The sequence below is a fragment of the Maylandia zebra genome, linkage group LG18, assembly GCF_041146795.1.
Source record: "Maylandia zebra isolate NMK-2024a linkage group LG18, Mzebra_GT3a, whole genome shotgun sequence".
Taxonomy (NCBI): Eukaryota; Metazoa; Chordata; class Actinopteri; order Cichliformes; family Cichlidae; genus Maylandia; species Maylandia zebra.
Genome location: NC_135184.1, coordinates 29,342,039 through 29,361,170, shown reverse-complemented (window position 1 = coordinate 29,361,170; position 19,132 = coordinate 29,342,039). Strand labels below are relative to the sequence as shown.

The 19,132-nt window shown below is 42.0% G+C and overlaps 1 protein-coding gene across 4 annotated transcripts in view; it reads left to right on the top strand.

Moving 5' to 3' along the window:
- Positions 1 to 19,132, top strand: part of rnf220a (ring finger protein 220a) — a 162,466-nt gene that overhangs the window by 109,862 nt on the left and 33,472 nt on the right. For all 4 annotated transcript variants that reach the window (XM_004565326.4, XM_004565327.4, XM_076876416.1 and 1 more), the window contains exons 3-4: positions 9,031 to 9,160; positions 17,243 to 17,294. In XM_004565326.4, coding sequence (XP_004565383.1) covers positions 9,031 to 9,160; positions 17,243 to 17,294 — 182 coding nt within the window. The remainder of the gene's footprint in view (positions 1 to 9,030; positions 9,161 to 17,242; positions 17,295 to 19,132) is intronic.

Below are 19,132 nucleotides of genomic sequence, written 5' to 3'. Positions count from 1 at the left end.
AGTGTTATGTCTTTATTTTTTTCTCCTTTTTGTCTACAAACATCAATAATACCCTAGATTTTGTTGATCAGTCACAGCCTACTGTAAAAAGCAAAAAAAAAAAAAAAAAGAAAGAAAGAAATGTGGCCTTACATAAAATGGCAACTGCATAAAAAATAGAAAACTGAAATGTATGTATAATTTTGTGCCTTTTTAGATTAATTTGTCAAAATGACTTCATTAATATTTAGCTATTTAAATTTTAGCTAGCTAAATACTATTATGATTGCTAGCTTTAGCCTTTGCTAACTTTCGCTAGCGAAGGATAAATTAACAGCAAATTTTCAATGACTACTGTTTCTTTAGGACAGAAAGCACATTAAATTGTAATATCAGAGTCTACATTTGTGATGACAAACTAAACAGTAGGAACCTGAACAGCTATGTAAAGCTGGTAATAACACAGCCAGAGTGATTTATGGCTAGGTTAAGCCTGGGCTTAGCAGCTAGGCTACATTCTTCTACTTTGGACCGAAAACATGGTTTAGTAAGGAAACTTACTAGGTATATGAAGGACAGTTTAAAAAATTCAATCAAAAATAAAATGCAAGAATCTTAAATACAGCTTGCAGAATCCACGATGCTGCGTGAAAATATTCAAATCTCCTTCAAATGACATAATGTGAAATTTAGTTTTATCCTTTTCCCGTCTCTTCTGATCCTCCTATCATAAGACAGGTGAGAATGGAGTTCAGCAGGTAATCCGCACTAAGAGGACGCCATGACAGTGATCTAAGAGTCTAATCTGCTGCTCCTCTTTGCCAGACACGTTTTGCAATAACAAACACAGAGAGGAATAACCAGGAGATACACAGCGAGGATATGAGTTGCATTACTTAAATCTAGTTATCTAAGATAAACCTTTAACCAGCAAATGAGGGGAACGCACATGCTGGCATAACATATTCACATCACCTTCTGATAGGATTCTATTTCCTTTTTTCCTCTAAGGGTGGATATCGGTACAAAAGGCCAGAAATGTTAATGATAAACCAGCAGCAACAACAGTGTGGGAGGTACTATGATCCGCTCTAAATATTATCAATAACAACTCTGTGCGTGTGTCTTTATCCATCCATCCTTCTATCCATCCATCGCTCTCATTCTGCCTCCACAGGCTGCCTCCTCCGCTGTTAGGATTCAATTAACACGGTGCAGGCAGCCACGGCACCCTCATTAAAGCTAATTAGTTAAAACATCAGCCAATCTAGCGTTAATTGGCTTTGGTAATTAATTCAGCCGCTAGACCATATGAAAGCAGCAGGGAGAGCGATAATGAGAGGCAACAAGAGAGGCGAATCAAAGCAAGGGGAAGGGGGAAAAAAAGGAGAGTAAATGAGAGACATAAAGAAAGAATAAATAATAGGGAAGTAATATGCAGGAGACTATTTTTTGTGTTGATATGTGCTGCTGAAGACCAGCTCTAAGTGTGGATTAATAGGGCTATTGAACACAAAGTCAAGCAAGTATGTCAGCTATATGGAGAACAGTCAGCAGAAAATATCAGCATCGATTAAAACGCACTGAAAGTTCCTGTTAATGGGCAACAGTAGCTATCAGACGATAAATAAAATATATAATGTCAAAGTGTGAGCTGAATTTGTGTTTGCAGTAATACTATTCACTATATTATTTAGTATAGCACACACACACACACACACACACACACACACACACACACACACACACACACACACACACACACACGAGCGTGCAGGCGGGCAAGAAAACAGGCTGTGTTTGTGTGATTAGGGCTGACTCAGAGTATCTATTTCAAACTTGCTGATGTCCCTGTTTGCCCACTGACACGGCATGTTCCTGTCATGATTAGGCCCTTTGGGATGGAAATGAGTGCCGACAGGCCTCACGCCCACACCTCTCTCCATTCGGTATCCCTCCACCTCCACACAGCTGAGGAAGGAGAAATGGAATAGAGTCAGTCAGCACAGACAGGGCATAGGTCAGTAAAAGCAGAAGTGTCTTCCCTCTGTGTGACTTAATTATAAACACACGTCATACACTCCTAACTGCAGGCATAGCTTTCATATCCCATGTTCTAAAAGGATGCTAAATAAGAACAGTGAATATTCCACTTAGTCTGCTTTTGCTACCTTCGGCTTCCTGCAAACCACTGGCACAATACATGTGGCTGTGTGTTATTGGGATTGGTCCGTGGCTGCTGCTTGTGCCTGTGGCTCTGTGGGTCAGCGCTTGGTTAATGCTCCATTAATTTACTTCTTTCTCGCTCGCCACTCTTGGACAGGGGCATGCACGCGCACTGACAAGGTGATTGATTGAATAAACAGCTGTCAGTAGTTGGAGATAACCTTACAAGCATCACTCCACTGTCTTCAAGACGAACACATATGCCTGTTGCCAGGTCCCAGGAGTAAAAGCAGCATTATACATGCTGACACACACACACACAGACACACACACACACTGGGATCATTAGATCACAATTTATCACGTATGTTCAAACTAGGCAGCCGGTGATTTATGATGTGCTGATCTCTTGGGCTTTCCCTTTCTCTTTTCTAAATCCACCAAGTTTGATTTTAATTCCTTTTGAATTCTAAGAGTGTGTTTAAAAGTAAGGGGCCGTGAAAATATTCTTCTGACCCAAAACCTTTCCCCAGTGACACAAAAAGTATTGTGCATATAGTAGCAGTAGTGCAGTTCCTATCGATGTAAGACGAATGCATCTTCTATTCATTCTGCCTCTTATTTACCCACAGAAAAATTCCAATTGTCTTGAACAGACAGCATACATCCATACTCCTGCACACACACACACACACACACACACACACACACACACACACACACACACACACACCTTTCCACTTGCTACCCCTCAGTCGGCCATCTCTTCATCCCTCCTCTCCTCTGTACGGCACCGACATTTCATTTGCTTTTCTAAAAGTGACAACCCCAGGGAGCGAGGGAGGGATAGTGAAAGACCCCGGTGATGAGTTTTGAGCAGGGCGTGGAGGAGTGCTATTTAAAAGTGCCATGCATCACTGTCAGGGAGTGAGACGGCACACAAACACACACACACATACGCACATATGCTCAGACAGACACAGGGAACGCACACGCTTGCAGAGAGCAACGCAAAGCAGCCCGGGTGGCAAACTGAAGTTGACCCCCGTTCCATTTCATCAAATGTCCCCTGAATGAGCCACACAGCCTCATCTATTTTGCACGCGCGCCCATACGGAGGCAGTGATCAGCCTAGTGTCTAGCCTGGTTAAATCACAGCTCACTTAAGAGAAAAACCATATCACTTCACCGGGAGACCCATGCACACACACACCTTGCTAGTCCCATTTGTGTTAATGCGGCCCCCTGGTTTTGGGCTTTAGGGCTCATATTCGCCATTATGGAGATGATGGCTTTACGGAGCCCCTCTCACCTCACCTTGCATCGGTCTCGGGGAAAGACAGGGGAGAGTCGAAATGAAGGCTGACACCTCGGTGGGATTTATTTGATTGCGGATGCGAAGCAGTGTCATTCTGGAGAAAGGGAGAATGCAACGGGAGGAGGAGGTGGAGGAGGAGGCCTGGACCCGGAGGCTAAGTGAAAGGAAGAAGAGGAGAAGATGGTGGGGTGAAGGGAAAGAACGACAGAAATAAAGGAAAGGAAAAGAAAGAGATTGGAAGGGAAGGGAGGAGGAGTCAGGGGGAAGCAGAAGTGGCCCTCTTTCCCTTTCGTGAATCAAATCAAATTCCCCTTATCGCACATTATTTGAAGAGGTTATCGGGCGCGGTAATGCGGTTACACGCCGGGCCGCGGCTGAGAGATTTCCTTGTTTACCGATGTTGGCGGGTGTTATAGCTAACCGGCCGGGCGAGCGGGAGAGGGGAGGGGAGAAGAAGGGAGGTGGAAGAGGAGGAAGGGAAGACGAGAGACAAGAGGGTTGTAGGCATAAACACTTGATGCATGTCAGAAAACTCATTTAGGGGAACAACAAGGAGGGGGAATGGAAGTGTGTGCGCGCACATGTGTGTGTGTATACACATAAGGTGAAGACAGTTGTTCAAGGACAGAAAAACAGCCTCTACATGTAGACACTTTGTAATTCCATTTGGGGAATGTGCAAGTGTGCCTGTTGCGGTGTGTTTGTGCGAACGTAGCATACAAACATACTCTGTATATGCCAAGCCATAAATCCGGCCTTCCTGTTTTCTGACTCTTACTGTTGCGCTTAAATCCAGTTTACATGCTCGGTGCTCATTAGCTGATTGTGTGCACCCTTTACAAGTCAATACAATTCCTTGCAGAAGATATAAAAAATAGAAAAGAGTGATCAAGTTCATGGAAAGTCAAACATTTTGGTTTCTTTCTAAACTCCTTCATAAAGAGGACACGTTTAACCCAAAAATCTGTAAGTTTTTAGAAAAGTGCATTTCTTACTGCCATGTGCCATCAAGGCAAGCTATAAGAAGCGCATAGAAAAAGGGAAGGGTTCAGTGTACACCAATCTCCTGCTTCCTTAGAGGCCGCCATGTTGGGCGAGATAAAGGCAGACAGATGACACGCAATCCAGGTCATTAAATGGGATTTGGAGCCACAGTTTTGTGAGTACATGCTTTGCCTCTTAGCCCATTGAGCCATGAGGACACCCCAAATGGTGTTTTATCTCTGGTCCCATTGAGAGAGAGTATTGAGCTGACAATCCCTGTCCTCTCTGGAGGTGGCCTTTTACCTCAGCTCATTGTAGTCTGAGACTGGGAGCCTGTGCTATCTAGCATCTATTGATTCCCACTTCATCTGGACCAAAGCAAGGAAGAGGGAGACGGGGTAGCACCAAGAGACTGAAGAGAGAGGAGAAAAAGTTTTTATTTTACAAAGAAGAAGAAGAAGAACGCCAGTTGAAGTAACGTTTTCATCATTTCGTGATGACTAATGATTTACCAATTTTCAGCAGCTTTTGGCTGCGCAGCCTCTGAAGTCTGAGATTTTTGAAAATAAGGATCACTCATATTTATTAGTGCACAATAAATATGAAAAGGGATATGAGGAAGAAAAGGAAGAAAGGAAGAAAAAGCAGTGTTGCAAATGGGGAAAATGAGCATGTAGAGTTAGGAAAGCAGAAAGTAAGGCTATTAGGATGAAAGTGAAACAAAAGGAAAGGAAGGGATGACAAAGAAAAGAAGATCCCTCCTCTTTGCTCTCCACTCTTCCACATGATCTGGCTCTCTCCTCCTCAACATCTGCTGTCTGTAATTGCCTGTCTAGTTGTGTTTGTATGTGCGGCTCCTCTCATTATTTGAAAAGCCTAATCAAGGACGTATTTTGGGGTGATCATTGATTAAATTTAACATCGTTTCTGTTTTTTGAAAAACTAAAAAGTAAAACAGCCTTATGGTTATCTTTGCAATTTTCAGTCATTCCACTGACAGATTCACAAAGCTGAACTAGGAATTAGCTACTCAATTTGTCGTGTTAGACCAGCGTAAGTGTCGTGTCAGCAGTACAGCAGTCAGTAAATAAATCAGACTGGCGATCAGAAAAGTAAGAGGATATGCTTCCTGCCAGCTCGGTGACTTATTGTTTCGTGAAGCCACTGAGATCTGTTAACTGGCTCAAGTGACAGAGATGAAAGAAGGGAAAGTGGTGACAGGAGGAAATAAGGAAGAAGAGGAAAAGAGAGAGATAGTGATCTGGAAAGGAGAAAGAGTAAGTAAAGACAGATGGAGGGACTGGGAGAAGGAGAAAGAAGGAAAAGGAAGTCAGAGAAAGAGAGATAAGACGATCCATCTTGGCACATTTTGTAGGGTGGGAGGGTTCAGGCCTATATTCCATCATGGCTGTCAAGGAGACGCACACCTTCTCTTGGCTCTCCTGCTCCATCCATCCATCCATCCCCTCGTTTGGGCAGCCGACCAGTGCTTCACTGAGGAGTCTCAACACTAAAAAGTCCTGTCAGTCCTATTTCCTTGTTATTGTCCAGCCGTCTTCTCGCTCCAACCCCCCCTCCATCTTCTGCAGCTCCGGTACCTTCCCCGTGCTACCCAAGATTAAACGCTCCCTCGTCGCGCCGCAGGGGGAGTGTGTGTGTTTTGAGTGTGTGAAGTCTAAAGCGGGACATGTGGATACACACATGTGTTTGCGTGTCGCCCCAACATTAATCATCTTTAAGGGGCTGACAAGCAGGGTGTGCGACATCGCATCACATCAGCACCACCCCACCCCCCCATCCTTCCCAACCCGGCTTCTCCTCCTCTTCCTCCTTCGAGGGATTTTTCTGTCCGTTCGGCTCTCCCCATCGCTCACTTCCCTCGGGGAACACTTGACAGGGAGAGGGGAAAAATAAGAGGAAGGGAAAAGAGAAAGTACATGGGAAGTAAAATTGACAGGAAAGGAGGAAACACCACAACAGCAAACAAGTTTAAAAAAAGAAAAGAAAGAGATGAAGAGTGAAAGTTTTGACAAGACTTTTAGGGCAAATAAACATTGCATGGCATTACATTTGGATTAATTGGGGGCCCGTTTTTGACTGAAAGATGTTTCATTTGCTAATTTTGCAAGTTTTATGTGATAATTTTCATATGGAGACACACTTGTTGCTGATATATTTAATATTTTTTAGCTTTAAAAAAAATCTGACTTTTAAAAAAATGCAAAGTTTCCCTTCAGTGTTTGATTGAATGCTTTGTGTTGCAGGATTTATGAAATTATCTATTTATTTTCACATATTGGGGCTGATTTTATATTTTGGTCTACGTTTAGTGCTGCTTTTATGTTTTTGGTGACAGCAGTTCCCATCTCTGTTGGATCTAAAAGCTGTTAGCTGTATTTATTCCATCACATCAGAGAAAGTCAAATTTGCATGTCTTAGGAATATGTTTGGTGTTAATGTGCTGGTTTATATTTTCTGTAAAAAAAAAGAAGCTTGAATTCAAACCACTTCACACAACCCAATCATTCCTCCACTTTAGTATGTTTTCCTCTTATTCATTGTTGCTTTTCTGTTGTCGTAAATGTGCAGCTACATGTCTTTATCATCAGTCTGCCAGTACAAAAATAACCTCATTCACAGAGAATCTTTCAAACTTCAAAAGAAAATCACCTTTTATTGAAATGCACAAAGTAAACTTTCACCATGCAAAACAAGCGTTTGCACTTTTTTTTTGGACTCAACAATAATCAAGCATATGTTTGTGTGCGTGTCCGCGACCTCCAGGAGTGCGTTTGTCTGCAGAATAGAAAGCGGCCCCATCGGCTGCAGAGGGGGATTGGATCTGTTCTTTGTTTGCTGTGGCGGATGGCGGACGGCTTCAGCATGACTCAAATTATCTTGTCAAAGCAATAAAGGGGAGAGAAGAGGTGTGCAGGGGCTGAGAGGGGGGCTAAAAAGGAGATGAAGAAACAAGGAGAGAAAGGGAAAAATCAGAAAGGAGAGGGGTAGTAAGGGAGAGAGAAAGGAAGAAATGAAAATAAAGAAGATGAAAAAGAAAGGAAGAAAGAAAAAGCAAAGAAAGGATTGTAGGGAGAATCAGAATGCAAAAAAGAGAAGGAAACATGTAAAAAAGAGATAGAAAAAGAGAGAAAGAAGGTAATCGATTACCTATTTTTCAAAGTCACTTAACGTGTCCAGTGCTGTGGGCTGTGTTAAGCAGCAGTGCAGGAGAATGGGAGGCTAGTATGCATGCACACGCTCTGAGAAAAGAAGGGCAGCGGCAGAGGTGGGTTGTGGAGGGGGGGGCGTTTGTGCGTGCTTTCCGTTACTAGTTGTATCATGAGTCCTTTTGCAGGAAACTGTGAGCAAGGATAAATGCCCCCCAAGGGCTGCATGTGTATGTATAGGAGTGTGTGTATGTAATGTTTGTGCATTAAAAAGAAAAGAAAAAGAAAACGGTTCACTAAAGACAAGGCAGACAGGGAGTCCCCCCGTACCTGGTCCCCTTGTTGCCGTGGTGACAAGCGGTCTAAACGGGATGTCCTGGCTGAGGCGGGGCCTATTGTTTGCGGGCTAAAAAAAGAACTATTTGATTGGCTATCCAGGAAATCAGGAAGTGTCCTCCAACTCTAAGCACTGATATGATTTCAATAGATGGTATTTTTAGCCAGGTTAGACAGACAAAGCACAAACACAAAAATGCATACGTTCCAACACGTACGCAGTGCTCGACACAATAACACACACACAGAGAAACAGGTGTGGCCCCACCCTAAGCCCTGCTGATCAAGGACAATGAAGTGAGGTAGTGTTGGCAGACTCTATACAGCATTATCTCATCCATGGCAGACACTTATTTAACTCCCCTTCTAACACCACCTCCCGCTTTGACCCCAGAGCAACATTACACAATGGATACTGTAGAGCACTCTAGTCCGCTTTTGTAAGCGTGTAATCCAGAAATGTATACTGTGATGCTTGCTGAAGATGCTGGCTCCTTAAACCCATTTTCTTGCTTTTACCCTAAAACTTCTGCTTCACTGCCACATGACAAAGTCTGTCAATACTATGCAAAGTGATTTATGTAGGGAATTTATGCAAGGTCACCACATGCTCTAGCATCTTGTCAATCACAATGTGGCCGTGTCCTAAAGCATACCCTGCATGTTTTTACTGTATGGAAACATATTTTTATGAAGTGACCATTGTGACGTAAATAAGGCTTGACGTGAGTGACTGAAACAATGATCTCTTTAGGAAAATGCCAACTGAAGTTGTAGATGGAGTGAGTAGTAGGGTTTGCGATAGGACCCATTTTTGCACTCATAGAAGTTGCCCCCTGCTGGCCATTGTAAAACTACATTTTTAAGGTACTTCCACACTAGCTTCATTTGTACTCGATGGGATTCTGCAGTAATAAAACAACAGTAAAAAAAAATAATATTTGAGGTGCATTCTGATACCATATAATTAAACACACTCAACATGTAAGGTTTGTGCATGAAAAAAGAAATGGTTGGGTGCTTATATCTCTTATGCTGATATTCTTGTCACTGTGTGTTTCTCTTCATTGGTGTCTCCAGGTAAAAAGAAGATGTCCCTGTATGACAGCCAGGCTCCAGTCTGTCCCATCTGCCAGGTGTTGCTCAGGCCTGGAGAGCTACAGGAACACATGGAGACAGAGATAGAGAGGCTAGCCACCATCTGCCTCAGGTAGGACTGAGCTCTCTCCTTAACAGAGTCAAATATTTATTATAAGCGTTACTTTAATGATCTGTAGGTATGTATATATATATATATGTCTTTATATACTCTGTTTGGGTCAGTCTCAATGAAACTGTGCACGAACACGTTACACAAACTATTAACATCTATATGTTTAAAGCTAAGTTTAGCCCGGTGTCTTACAATAACGGACACGGTTGAATGAAGGTATAATGAATCCTGTAATCTTGAATTGGAAACATTGTCCTGGGTATGAAATAACAAATTGGGATGTCTCATAATTTCATTAAATTAAATAACATGAATCATATTACCAGGATGTATTGGTTGGTACAGAGTAATTTTGAAGGATTATTACCGCCTGTATTTCAACTAAGATTTTATGTCCAGCTCGCTGACCTATTTTTTTATTCTGAGCAAAGATTTTGGTATCATAAATCTGCATAAAAGGCAGGAGCACGCTGTCAATGCAAAGCTAAGCGTTTCCTACAGGGATTAGGATTCAAACCCGTGACCTCAAGTTCACTTCTGCCCCCTTTTTTTCCCCACACGGCAGTTGCACGAGCTGTTTTACGATGGACAAATCAACTCCGAGCCCTTGTAACGATGGAACACAACCATTAGGACCCATATTTCACCTTGACCACGCGTCGGGTTTTGTGTGTGCACCTACGTCTGTGGTTGTGACCCAGTGTCCACCTAAGCGGCCCAGTTTTATGATAGTACCCATTAACCTGAAGGAAAAGGGCAACAGATAGCGTCACCCCAAGTGGAAATCACACTTCATTTACCCACCGTTTACACTGTGCGCACCCCTCCTCTTGTCTCTCCCTGTCCAAACACTATACCACTTGCTTCTTCTCTTCCATTTATTTGCAATCATTTATTTATTTGATTTTTTTCAATCTCTTCCTAAATCTTGTTTTTCCCCTTTGCTTAATAGGCCTTTACTGTTCTTTTTTCTCACATCTCATCTATATTTCATTAGTTATTTCTTCATGATCTTTTGATTTTAAGTCAGTTCCAGTCATTTAAGACCAAAGCAATGGCCTAACTTCCTGAATAAGTCAATTTATATATTTTTTATATAGCTATGAGCTTTCTATTGTAACCCAACAATACTACAGAGAAAACCCCAACAATCAAACAACCCCCGTTGAGTAAGCTGACAGCTGGAAGTAAAAACTGCCTTTTAACGGGAAGAAACCTCCAACAGAACCAGGCTCAGGGAGGGGCAGATGTATGGAAAATAGGACAGTGCAGGAGAAACCGATAGACAGAGATGGATTGCCTGCCAAAACCCCCCCCGAATCAAACAAATAATTGAAAACAAAGAAAATGTAAATGTATAATTATGAAGAACATATATGTATGGAAAAGAATGGAGGAAATGATCGAACTGAGCGTCAGCCAAGCATTATTGGACAAATCTTGTTTTATTTTCTGAGCTATCAGCCACATCTCAAGGCTTTAATCCGTGGATAGAATTGGTTCAGTTGTCATCCAGAAAGCCAGGAGATGTGGCTGGGAGCTCTGGGGAAACGTGGGAGCCATGCATCATCTAATAATATGGCAAGGTGTCTGTGTGTTTTAATAATTAATAAAGGTTAGTAGTTTGTCCTTCCTTCTGGCAGTGTGGGATGCTAGCCCTGGGAAGCCTAGTTCCGATGTCCACTCTCTGTCTCTCTCTCACACACATACACAGTTATTTAAGGAAATAGCATCATCCCGGCCTGAGAAGGGATGGTGGCTAATGTCACAGCTGGCTGATTTGCCTACTTGCCATTAGATCCATACGTACACCACAGAAAAAGGGAACAAGAAGAAGCAAGAACGGAGATGTTGAAGATATTTTGTAAAAAGGACTTCCTCTGTATCTGTGAGTGATCTAAAGAAATGTGAACAGGAGATAAAACCGAAAGGGTTGTGTGCATTATATCACAAAACTAACCCGCCAATTCTAAATGGCACACCCACCCACCGTGTCTCCTTCTCTCTGGCTCTCTGCATGGGAGCTGCCATTATTGGAAGTGACAGTGGGAATTTGGTCCAATTTGTGGTAAATGTGCCTTTAATGACGAGCAGCGCTTGCTGAATGAAAGAACTGTGGGTATGGAAACGAAGGTGTCTGTGTGTGTCTGTGTGAGTGTTTAAGAAGCGTGTGTTTCTACTTGTTTTGCCCTTCTGTCCTAGTTGCTCTTGCTTCATGTAAATGTACAAGTGTTTGATTGCAACTGTCAGTCCGTGTCCTCTCTTCTGACTGCGAGCTCTGTCACTTGTTCATAGGACATGGCTTTTCATGTTTAGTCATCGAAATCACACACGCACACACACACACACACACACACACACACACACACACACACACACACACACACACACACAGTTTGGCAAATGGAAATCTATCATGCCCTGTACATGTCAGATGGCTTGGGGCAGGCAAAGTAATCTACATACCCCATCGCCCCCCTCCTCACCTCTGCTCCTCTTCTTCTCCCTCCTCCTCTATAATCAATTTGCCTCCACTCAAGCCCCCACCTCTCCACCAGATGACACAAAAAGGCAAAAAGCAATCAGTACCTTGAGTTTAGTGCCATCCCTCCATTCTTCCTTCCATCTCCATCCACCAAGAAACGACTTATTCATCTTTAGTTGGTTCTCTCTCTTTGCCCCCTCTGGTTGGGAGTGGAGGTGTGAGGCCGTCACTACAATTCAGTAGCACTGTGTACGACCAATGCAGATTTAACCAGGATGGAGGTGACTGGGCAGATTTAGTTAATTGAATTCCATCAAATTACTGTTCAAACCAAATTCAACAGGCACTGTTAGCACTAAAAAATAGGATAAATATACAATCCTGTTGTTGATACTTATAGTCTGAGTAATGTGAAATACTCCACAGTAGTTGCATAGTGAGATCAAGGGATACTTTAAACAATTACAGCAGTCTGAGATTGCATATCTGTGACACAGCTGGAAATCGCCACTATTGCATACACAAATTATTAAATCTCTGGAAGGATATCTGGATCTGAATAGTTTCATATATTGTGTTGAAAACTTGACAGTGATTTTCATATCTCAAACTATGTATAAGTAAATAGTTAATTCCAAATTTTGCCTTGTTTCTTACAATCTTTCATTAAAAAAAAAATCCAGATTCAGATCTGGAGCACTTCCAAAGCTGAATATAATAATAATAATAATAATAATAATAATAATAATAAGCTTTATTTTAATAGTATTTTTTATAAAGCAGAGTTTATAAAGTGCTTTGGCAAGCAGGCGGAAGCAAAAGCAACCAGAAAGCCAAACATTAAAGTCACACCCAGCCCTGACGAGTAAAATTCTGCAAACAAATGTGCCAAGCAATTCGCATTACTCCTTTGGCAGAGTTACTTACTTACATGCAGAGCAATAAGATGACCTTCAAGTGTAAATGGACTGTGTTTACCAGGGTGCAAGGGACTTAAATAAGACACTTTTGAGTTGCTGTATGAACAGCATCGACAACAGCAGATTTTCTAGCTTTATCTCTAAAATATTGACTCAGGAAGGTGTAACAGCCTCCAGAGTTCTTGAAGTGTCCCCTTAATATTTGTGAAAAGAGCTTCAGCACAAGAAATGATTGCAAAATAAATAACAATAGTAACTTAAATATTAGTGTATGTAATGGTTATTATGTGTACCTTTGCATAACATAAAATTCACAAAGACAAACCGTCTATACAGAAATCAACTTTTTAGACCCTGTTAAAAATGATGATGAACTAAAAATGTAATAATTAGAATGTTTTAATATAATGGATCAAATTTCCACAGCTATTTCTAGATTTGATACATAACCCTGTACATTTTATACATATCTTCCTACAATTTTTAAAATTTTCTATACATATTCTGTACATTGTTACCTATGCACAATTCGGCTGCTTATGTTTATAGGACCACCTTCTGTCTTCCTTTTATATTTAATTTTTTCCTTGCTGTAAGAGCTCTGTAACACTGAAATTTCTCATCCGTGGGACAATAAAGGTTTATTCTGTTCTATTCTATTCCAGTTTTATTTTATTGTGGATGGTAAATGACAAAATGTTACTTTTGACCTGCAAATTTTAATATCCATCTGATACCAAGTAATCATCGGGCCTACGTTACCAATACCAATATATTTAACCATAAGTCAGCTTATGCAGGGAAGAACAGTGTGACAAGACTCATTAATTTGTAATTTCTGAACACATTTTAATGACCACTAAATCACTCCGAGTTTTAATTTCCACAATAATTTGTTAACAAAACAAAAAACGCCTTTCAGCTTTTCATGCATTTTGAAACTGTTGTTTTTTTCTGTTTTTTTAAAGAACTGCAATGTAAATGTGCCTGTCTCTAAAGGACTTTGTGTCAGCATTTGTTGTTTTTTAAAATACATGGTTGAGTATATAGTTTCATTTCCCCAAAAACCCTGAAAACTGATTTATCGCCATTGTTTGGACTAAATATTAAACTTACAGGCTATAAACACAATATCAATCCTATCATGCTGGTATCAATCTGATACCAATACCAGCGTTTGTATCGATACTATTGTGCTAGTATCGGTCAGCACTGATAATATTTATATATATTTGGATCAATCTACCTACCTCTACAAAAAGCTATAAAAACTATTTGTGTGAGGCACCGACATGCCCTTACCTCTCCTACACGTGCCTCATTAGCAACACATATTAAATCGCATCTGTCATTCATCCTTGCCTCCTTTTCCCTACTTGCTTGGTGTGTTTGTTTCACTTTGCTTTGCTGCTCATTTCCTCACTCTTCTCCTCGCTTTGACATGGCAGCCAGCTGGAATTTCCAGCCCTATAACCCTCGCTATCAAAAATTCATAGAACTGGGCACGCAGATGTGTGCAAAGCGCTGAGAAGAAGCGGCAGCACACCAACTCTCCCATCACTCCCTCTCTTCCTTTCTCTAGTTTTCTGTCTCCTTTCATCTTTCCCTCGCACGATGTCTCTCTTTATGTTGCCCGCTCGTTCTCTCTCACCACATTTCTCTCACCTCACATTTCATCCCCCCCAGCTACCCCAACTCCTCTTTCATCTCTCTATCACCCCCTCTGTCACCGTGGCAATTTTCTCCCATCGTGGCAGGCATGCAACTGCTGTCCTCTCTCGCTCTCTTCCCCTCTCTCTGTCTCCCTCCTTCTCTTGTCGCTGTTTGACACTGTCAACAAGCAGGTAGAGTTGGCTGTTATTGTTGATGCCTCTGCAGAGGTTCCAGGTAATGAATAAAAGAGCGATAGAGGGAGAAGGAGAGAGAGATGACAGAGACAAAGATAGAAAAGGGGGTAAGAAAGGTGTGTGTTTGTGAGTGTGCTGGTGGTGGGGTGTTGGCAGATTCCCCTGCATTACACGGCAGCTTGACTGTGTCACCCATGTTTATTCTCTTTGTTGGCGGAGGTGTGGCCTGCTGTTCTGTGGTTACACACACAGTTGCAAAACAACATGCAGGTGCATATGCACATCCACAGGTAATGGCAGATTTCTACATACAGATTCACCATCAACAGAGACATAGAATATATACATAAGCAAACACCCATCCTGCACACCGAACCACAGGCGTACTTTCTAGGTATGCAACTAAGTCATCTCCGAACAAAAATAATCAGACATGAGAGAAAATAACAACTAATAACTAACTACTCACTAACCCTATTTCTTTTCTTGTGACATTGTATAGCACAAATATTTCAAAGTAAATTGGAGTACATTTCAAGTTCAAATCCTTGCATTGTTGTATTTTAGTTTAATTATATACACTGCTAAAAAAAACAACAACTAGGAAGACTCATCAGATCTCAATGGGAAAAAGTCAGGATGGATATATCCATACTGATATGGACTGGATAATGTGCCAGGAACCAAAGGATGACACATTATTTGATGGAGTTGGAAATGATCAACCTACAGAGAACAACACCTCAAAAATCTAAGAGAAAAACTGAGTTTGCTGAAATTTAATTTCAGCAACTCAAAGTGATATTCCTTGGTTTGCATGGCCTCCACATGCTTTTATACATGAATCACAACCTGTAAGGGTCTGACAGTGCTCATCCTGTTCCTGCTTGCATAAAGGAGCAGATACCAGCCCTGCTGGTGAGGTTAGGGAACTCAAGGATGCAAATGTTTCCAATCACAGAAGCCTCCCACAAAGAGCTCTGTTGAAGCATAGACTGTATGTAAAAGATGTAAATGGCCTCTGAGGCATCACCAATTGTTTAGCAGCATTCTGTTGCTAAAGCCTTAATCTGAGTGCCATTTTTGGTGTTCAATGTGATCTGGCTGAGAAACCAGGAGTAACTGCACAATTATCAACTAGAAGAAAAGTGTGTGTACTTTATTGGTCCCCGTGGGGAAAATCCCTCTCTGCATTTAACCCATTCACTCAGTGAAGCAGTGGGCAGCCATTGGGCGCCCGGGGAGCAGTGTGTAGGGACGGTACCTTGCTCAGGGGTACCTCAGGGTAGCTGTTCAGGGGAATCGAACCCCCGACCTTCCGATCACGGGGCCACCACTCTACCTACTGAGCTATCCCTGCCCAAACTAGAGGCTTGTCGATCACCTGATTGAATATGTTTTAGGACTTACAGTTACAAAACATCACAACATAACGATGTATTCAGTGTGAACTGAAACTCCCAACTGAGGCCATAATCTCATCAGGAAAGAGCAAAAGAGCTGAAACACAGAAAGCAGGCTGAAACACACTTTTTTATGTGTGTCGGATCAATATAATTCAAGGAATCTTGTTTTAATTTGATTGAAAAATGAAAAAAAAATGAAAAAAGCCTGGTTTATGTGGTTTACACATAAACCAGGCTTTATGTGTAAAGTTAGCCGGGTTCCTCTTTAGATACGCTGACAGTGATACACCGAGTGCTGCTGTGCACAGAATCATTTTTTAGGATATATATAAAAAGAACTACACCCTGCTTCACACGTCCTTTATAGGAACAAATACTTCCACTGCACTTTGACACGTCCATCACCCTCCCCACTCCTAGCTTCCTCTGTGCAGCTCTGCATTATATTTCACCGCTCTTATATTGCCCTTGTCTTGCTCTTACTCCTCCTTGTGCATCACTTTGTAAATTCTTCACTTCAGATAAGTGACATATAAATAAGGCTTCTTATTCTTATTACCCACCCATCCATCCATTGAAAAAGGAAATTCCTTGTCTACCAGGGCATGCTGTCAGATTAGAGGTTGTGCTCAATTCAGTTTTAGGCTCCCTTCCCTTTGTGGTCTGCCACCGTCTGTTTGAATCTGTTCGTGTGTGTGTGTCCAAGAGGGTCTGGTGAGCTAACAGGGTCTCAAAGCAAACATGACAATCCTGTCTCGCTTCGTCAACGTCAGGCTTGTCGCAAGGATTTGTGAAGCTCGGAGAAATTTATCTCTGTGTTTGGGTGAAAGTCTGAGAGACAGAGGATGGCAGAGGCAGCAGATGGGCGAGAATAATGGGGAAGGTAGACAACAAGGCGGGGGAAGAAGAGAAGAAAAAGTGGGCAATAAAAAACAAAATGAGAAAAATCAATTGAGAGCAGAGGGGTCCGTAAATGTGAGGGGGGGGGGGGGATCAAAATAAAGTAATGTGTCTGTATTTGAAGAATAAAAGCATTTATTTGGTATGCAACTAACCCCAGCTTTGGGCACCTTTGTCCTTATAATATTTATATGCTGACAAGTCAAACCACTGTTAATCATCTTATTGCCTGCTTCTGTGTATGAACATGATGAGTGAAAGCAGCCAAGTGAACTGAGTGCGCTGCTGCATTTATAAGTCATCATAAAGGGTCGATGAGAATAGAAGAGTGATGGATGAAAGTGAATGAAAACATTATCAAGAGTCTGATAAACTGATTTGCAAGTGAGTCGCAGGTGAAATTCACAGATATTAGTTGTGTGTTAGTGTGTGCAGGGAGTCAGAACGTAACCAGAATCCACTCAGGATCACAGTACGTCATGTGATCTCACTGATTTCCTTTTTCTCTTCTTTCTCTGCAGCAGTAAGAACCCGTCATCCAAGGATGGAGCGGCCACTCCAGGAACCCCCAAGGTGAGCCCACGCTCAGTGTTTAAAGCAACACTGTGTACTGTGTGTAGGAGATAATAAATTGTATTTAGATAGAAACATATACATATTCATGTAAGCTAAAAACAAGAGGAAGATGCAGGATTAGACAAGGTTAGATTTCAAAGTATTATACCTACTTTTCAGTAGTGCAGCGTACTTTCTTTACCATTCAGCTACCAGAGTTGTTACTCAGTTTCTGTTCCTCTCTGCTGCACTAAGGGGAAATCAGCTGGACTGTCTTACATCTTATACAAACCAGCGCCAGTCTCCCTTGTCTAACGGGCAGCAGGACCAGGAGGCACTGTACTGTGATTGTTCCAATTAGAGAGTCAGAGAGAGAATGCAAGCAGAAAAAAAGACAGAAGAGATCAAACTGCAAGAAGACGGATTTATGATCCCATCAGGAAGCCTTTTCTTACTGTTTCTGTGTCTTCATCTGGCTGAGGCCTCTTTTAAAAGACTTCTGACATCTCGTATTGTCAAAAGACCCAATATAATACTCCGACTCTACTCACAACATGTGAGCGCTGTAATGACTATACAGTTCAGCTCAATTCAATTTTACTTAAATGGCACCATATCACAACAACAGTACCCTCAAGGTGCTTTATATTGTAAGGTAAAGACGCTACAATAATACAGGGAAAGTACCAGCAATCAGACGACTCCCTCTGAGTAAGCACTTGGCGATAGTGAGAAGGAAAAACTCCATTTTAACAGGAAGAACCCTCCAGCAGAACCAGGCTCATGGAGGGGCGGCCATCTGCCATGTCTGTACCATATGTAGGAGAAGAAAAGGAAAGAAATTTTTTCTCATATCGGAGAAATCATCCAAACTGCCTGATTGTGGCACTGTGTTCATTGTTGTGGCTTGGCAGGGGTTACGCAGGGTTGCATTAAACAAATTATAGTGGATTACTGTATTCACCCTGTCCGTATAAGCCAGTGTCCAATGTACTGCTGAAATATCGGTTTCCAGACCTTTATAGTGTGAACTCTCCTATTAACAGGGTGTCAACAGTTTATAAAAGTAGGATATATTAATTCATCCTTCATCAGGCGTTTGGTGCTCTGGTAAATCATTTATGTCGGTCTGCGGTATATTCTGGATTTGTGTTTCCTAAAGATCCCTAAAGTCATCAAGTTCCTTCATTATCTCCACATTTGTTTTAGCCGCTGACTAAATACCAGGTCAAAGTCTTATAGGCCACTGCAGGAAGATGTGCACTTGGATTGCAAAAGAATATACAATTCGGGTTATTCGCTTTCATTCCCTTACACCTTTGGGTGCTGACCCGGGCTTAGAGCAGTGCTCGCAGCACTGTGGGTGGGCTTGTACTTGAGAGAGGCAGACAATGCCGGGTTGAGGGGTGAGTGCTGGCCTTCTCTTCCAGCCGTGACTGCGCATCACACTGATGTTGTTTAGTATTCAGCTGCAGGCCACGGAGAATGGAGAAGGCCAGTCTGAAGCACACGGGCCTGTTGTTGTCGTTCCCAGCTTGGTATGCATCACCCAGCTGCGTTAAACCGGAGATTAACCCCGACACATCTACTCATGTGGTACTGTGCCCACTTGCTAAGCTAAAGTGAGGGGGAAATGTGAGATATGTGTCGGACCGGACATAAATTTGTGAGATGCTGCACCACCCAGTGTGCATTTGAGCAAATTTAAGTCCTTTTCCCAAACAAATAAATAAATATGTTATCATTTACACAATGCATGTTTCTGACATTCTGACATTTCCAGTGACTCACCTAACTGTAGCCTTAAGCACAACTTTTGTTAGGAACAGACCCTTTTTTCACGTGTTGATTTAATT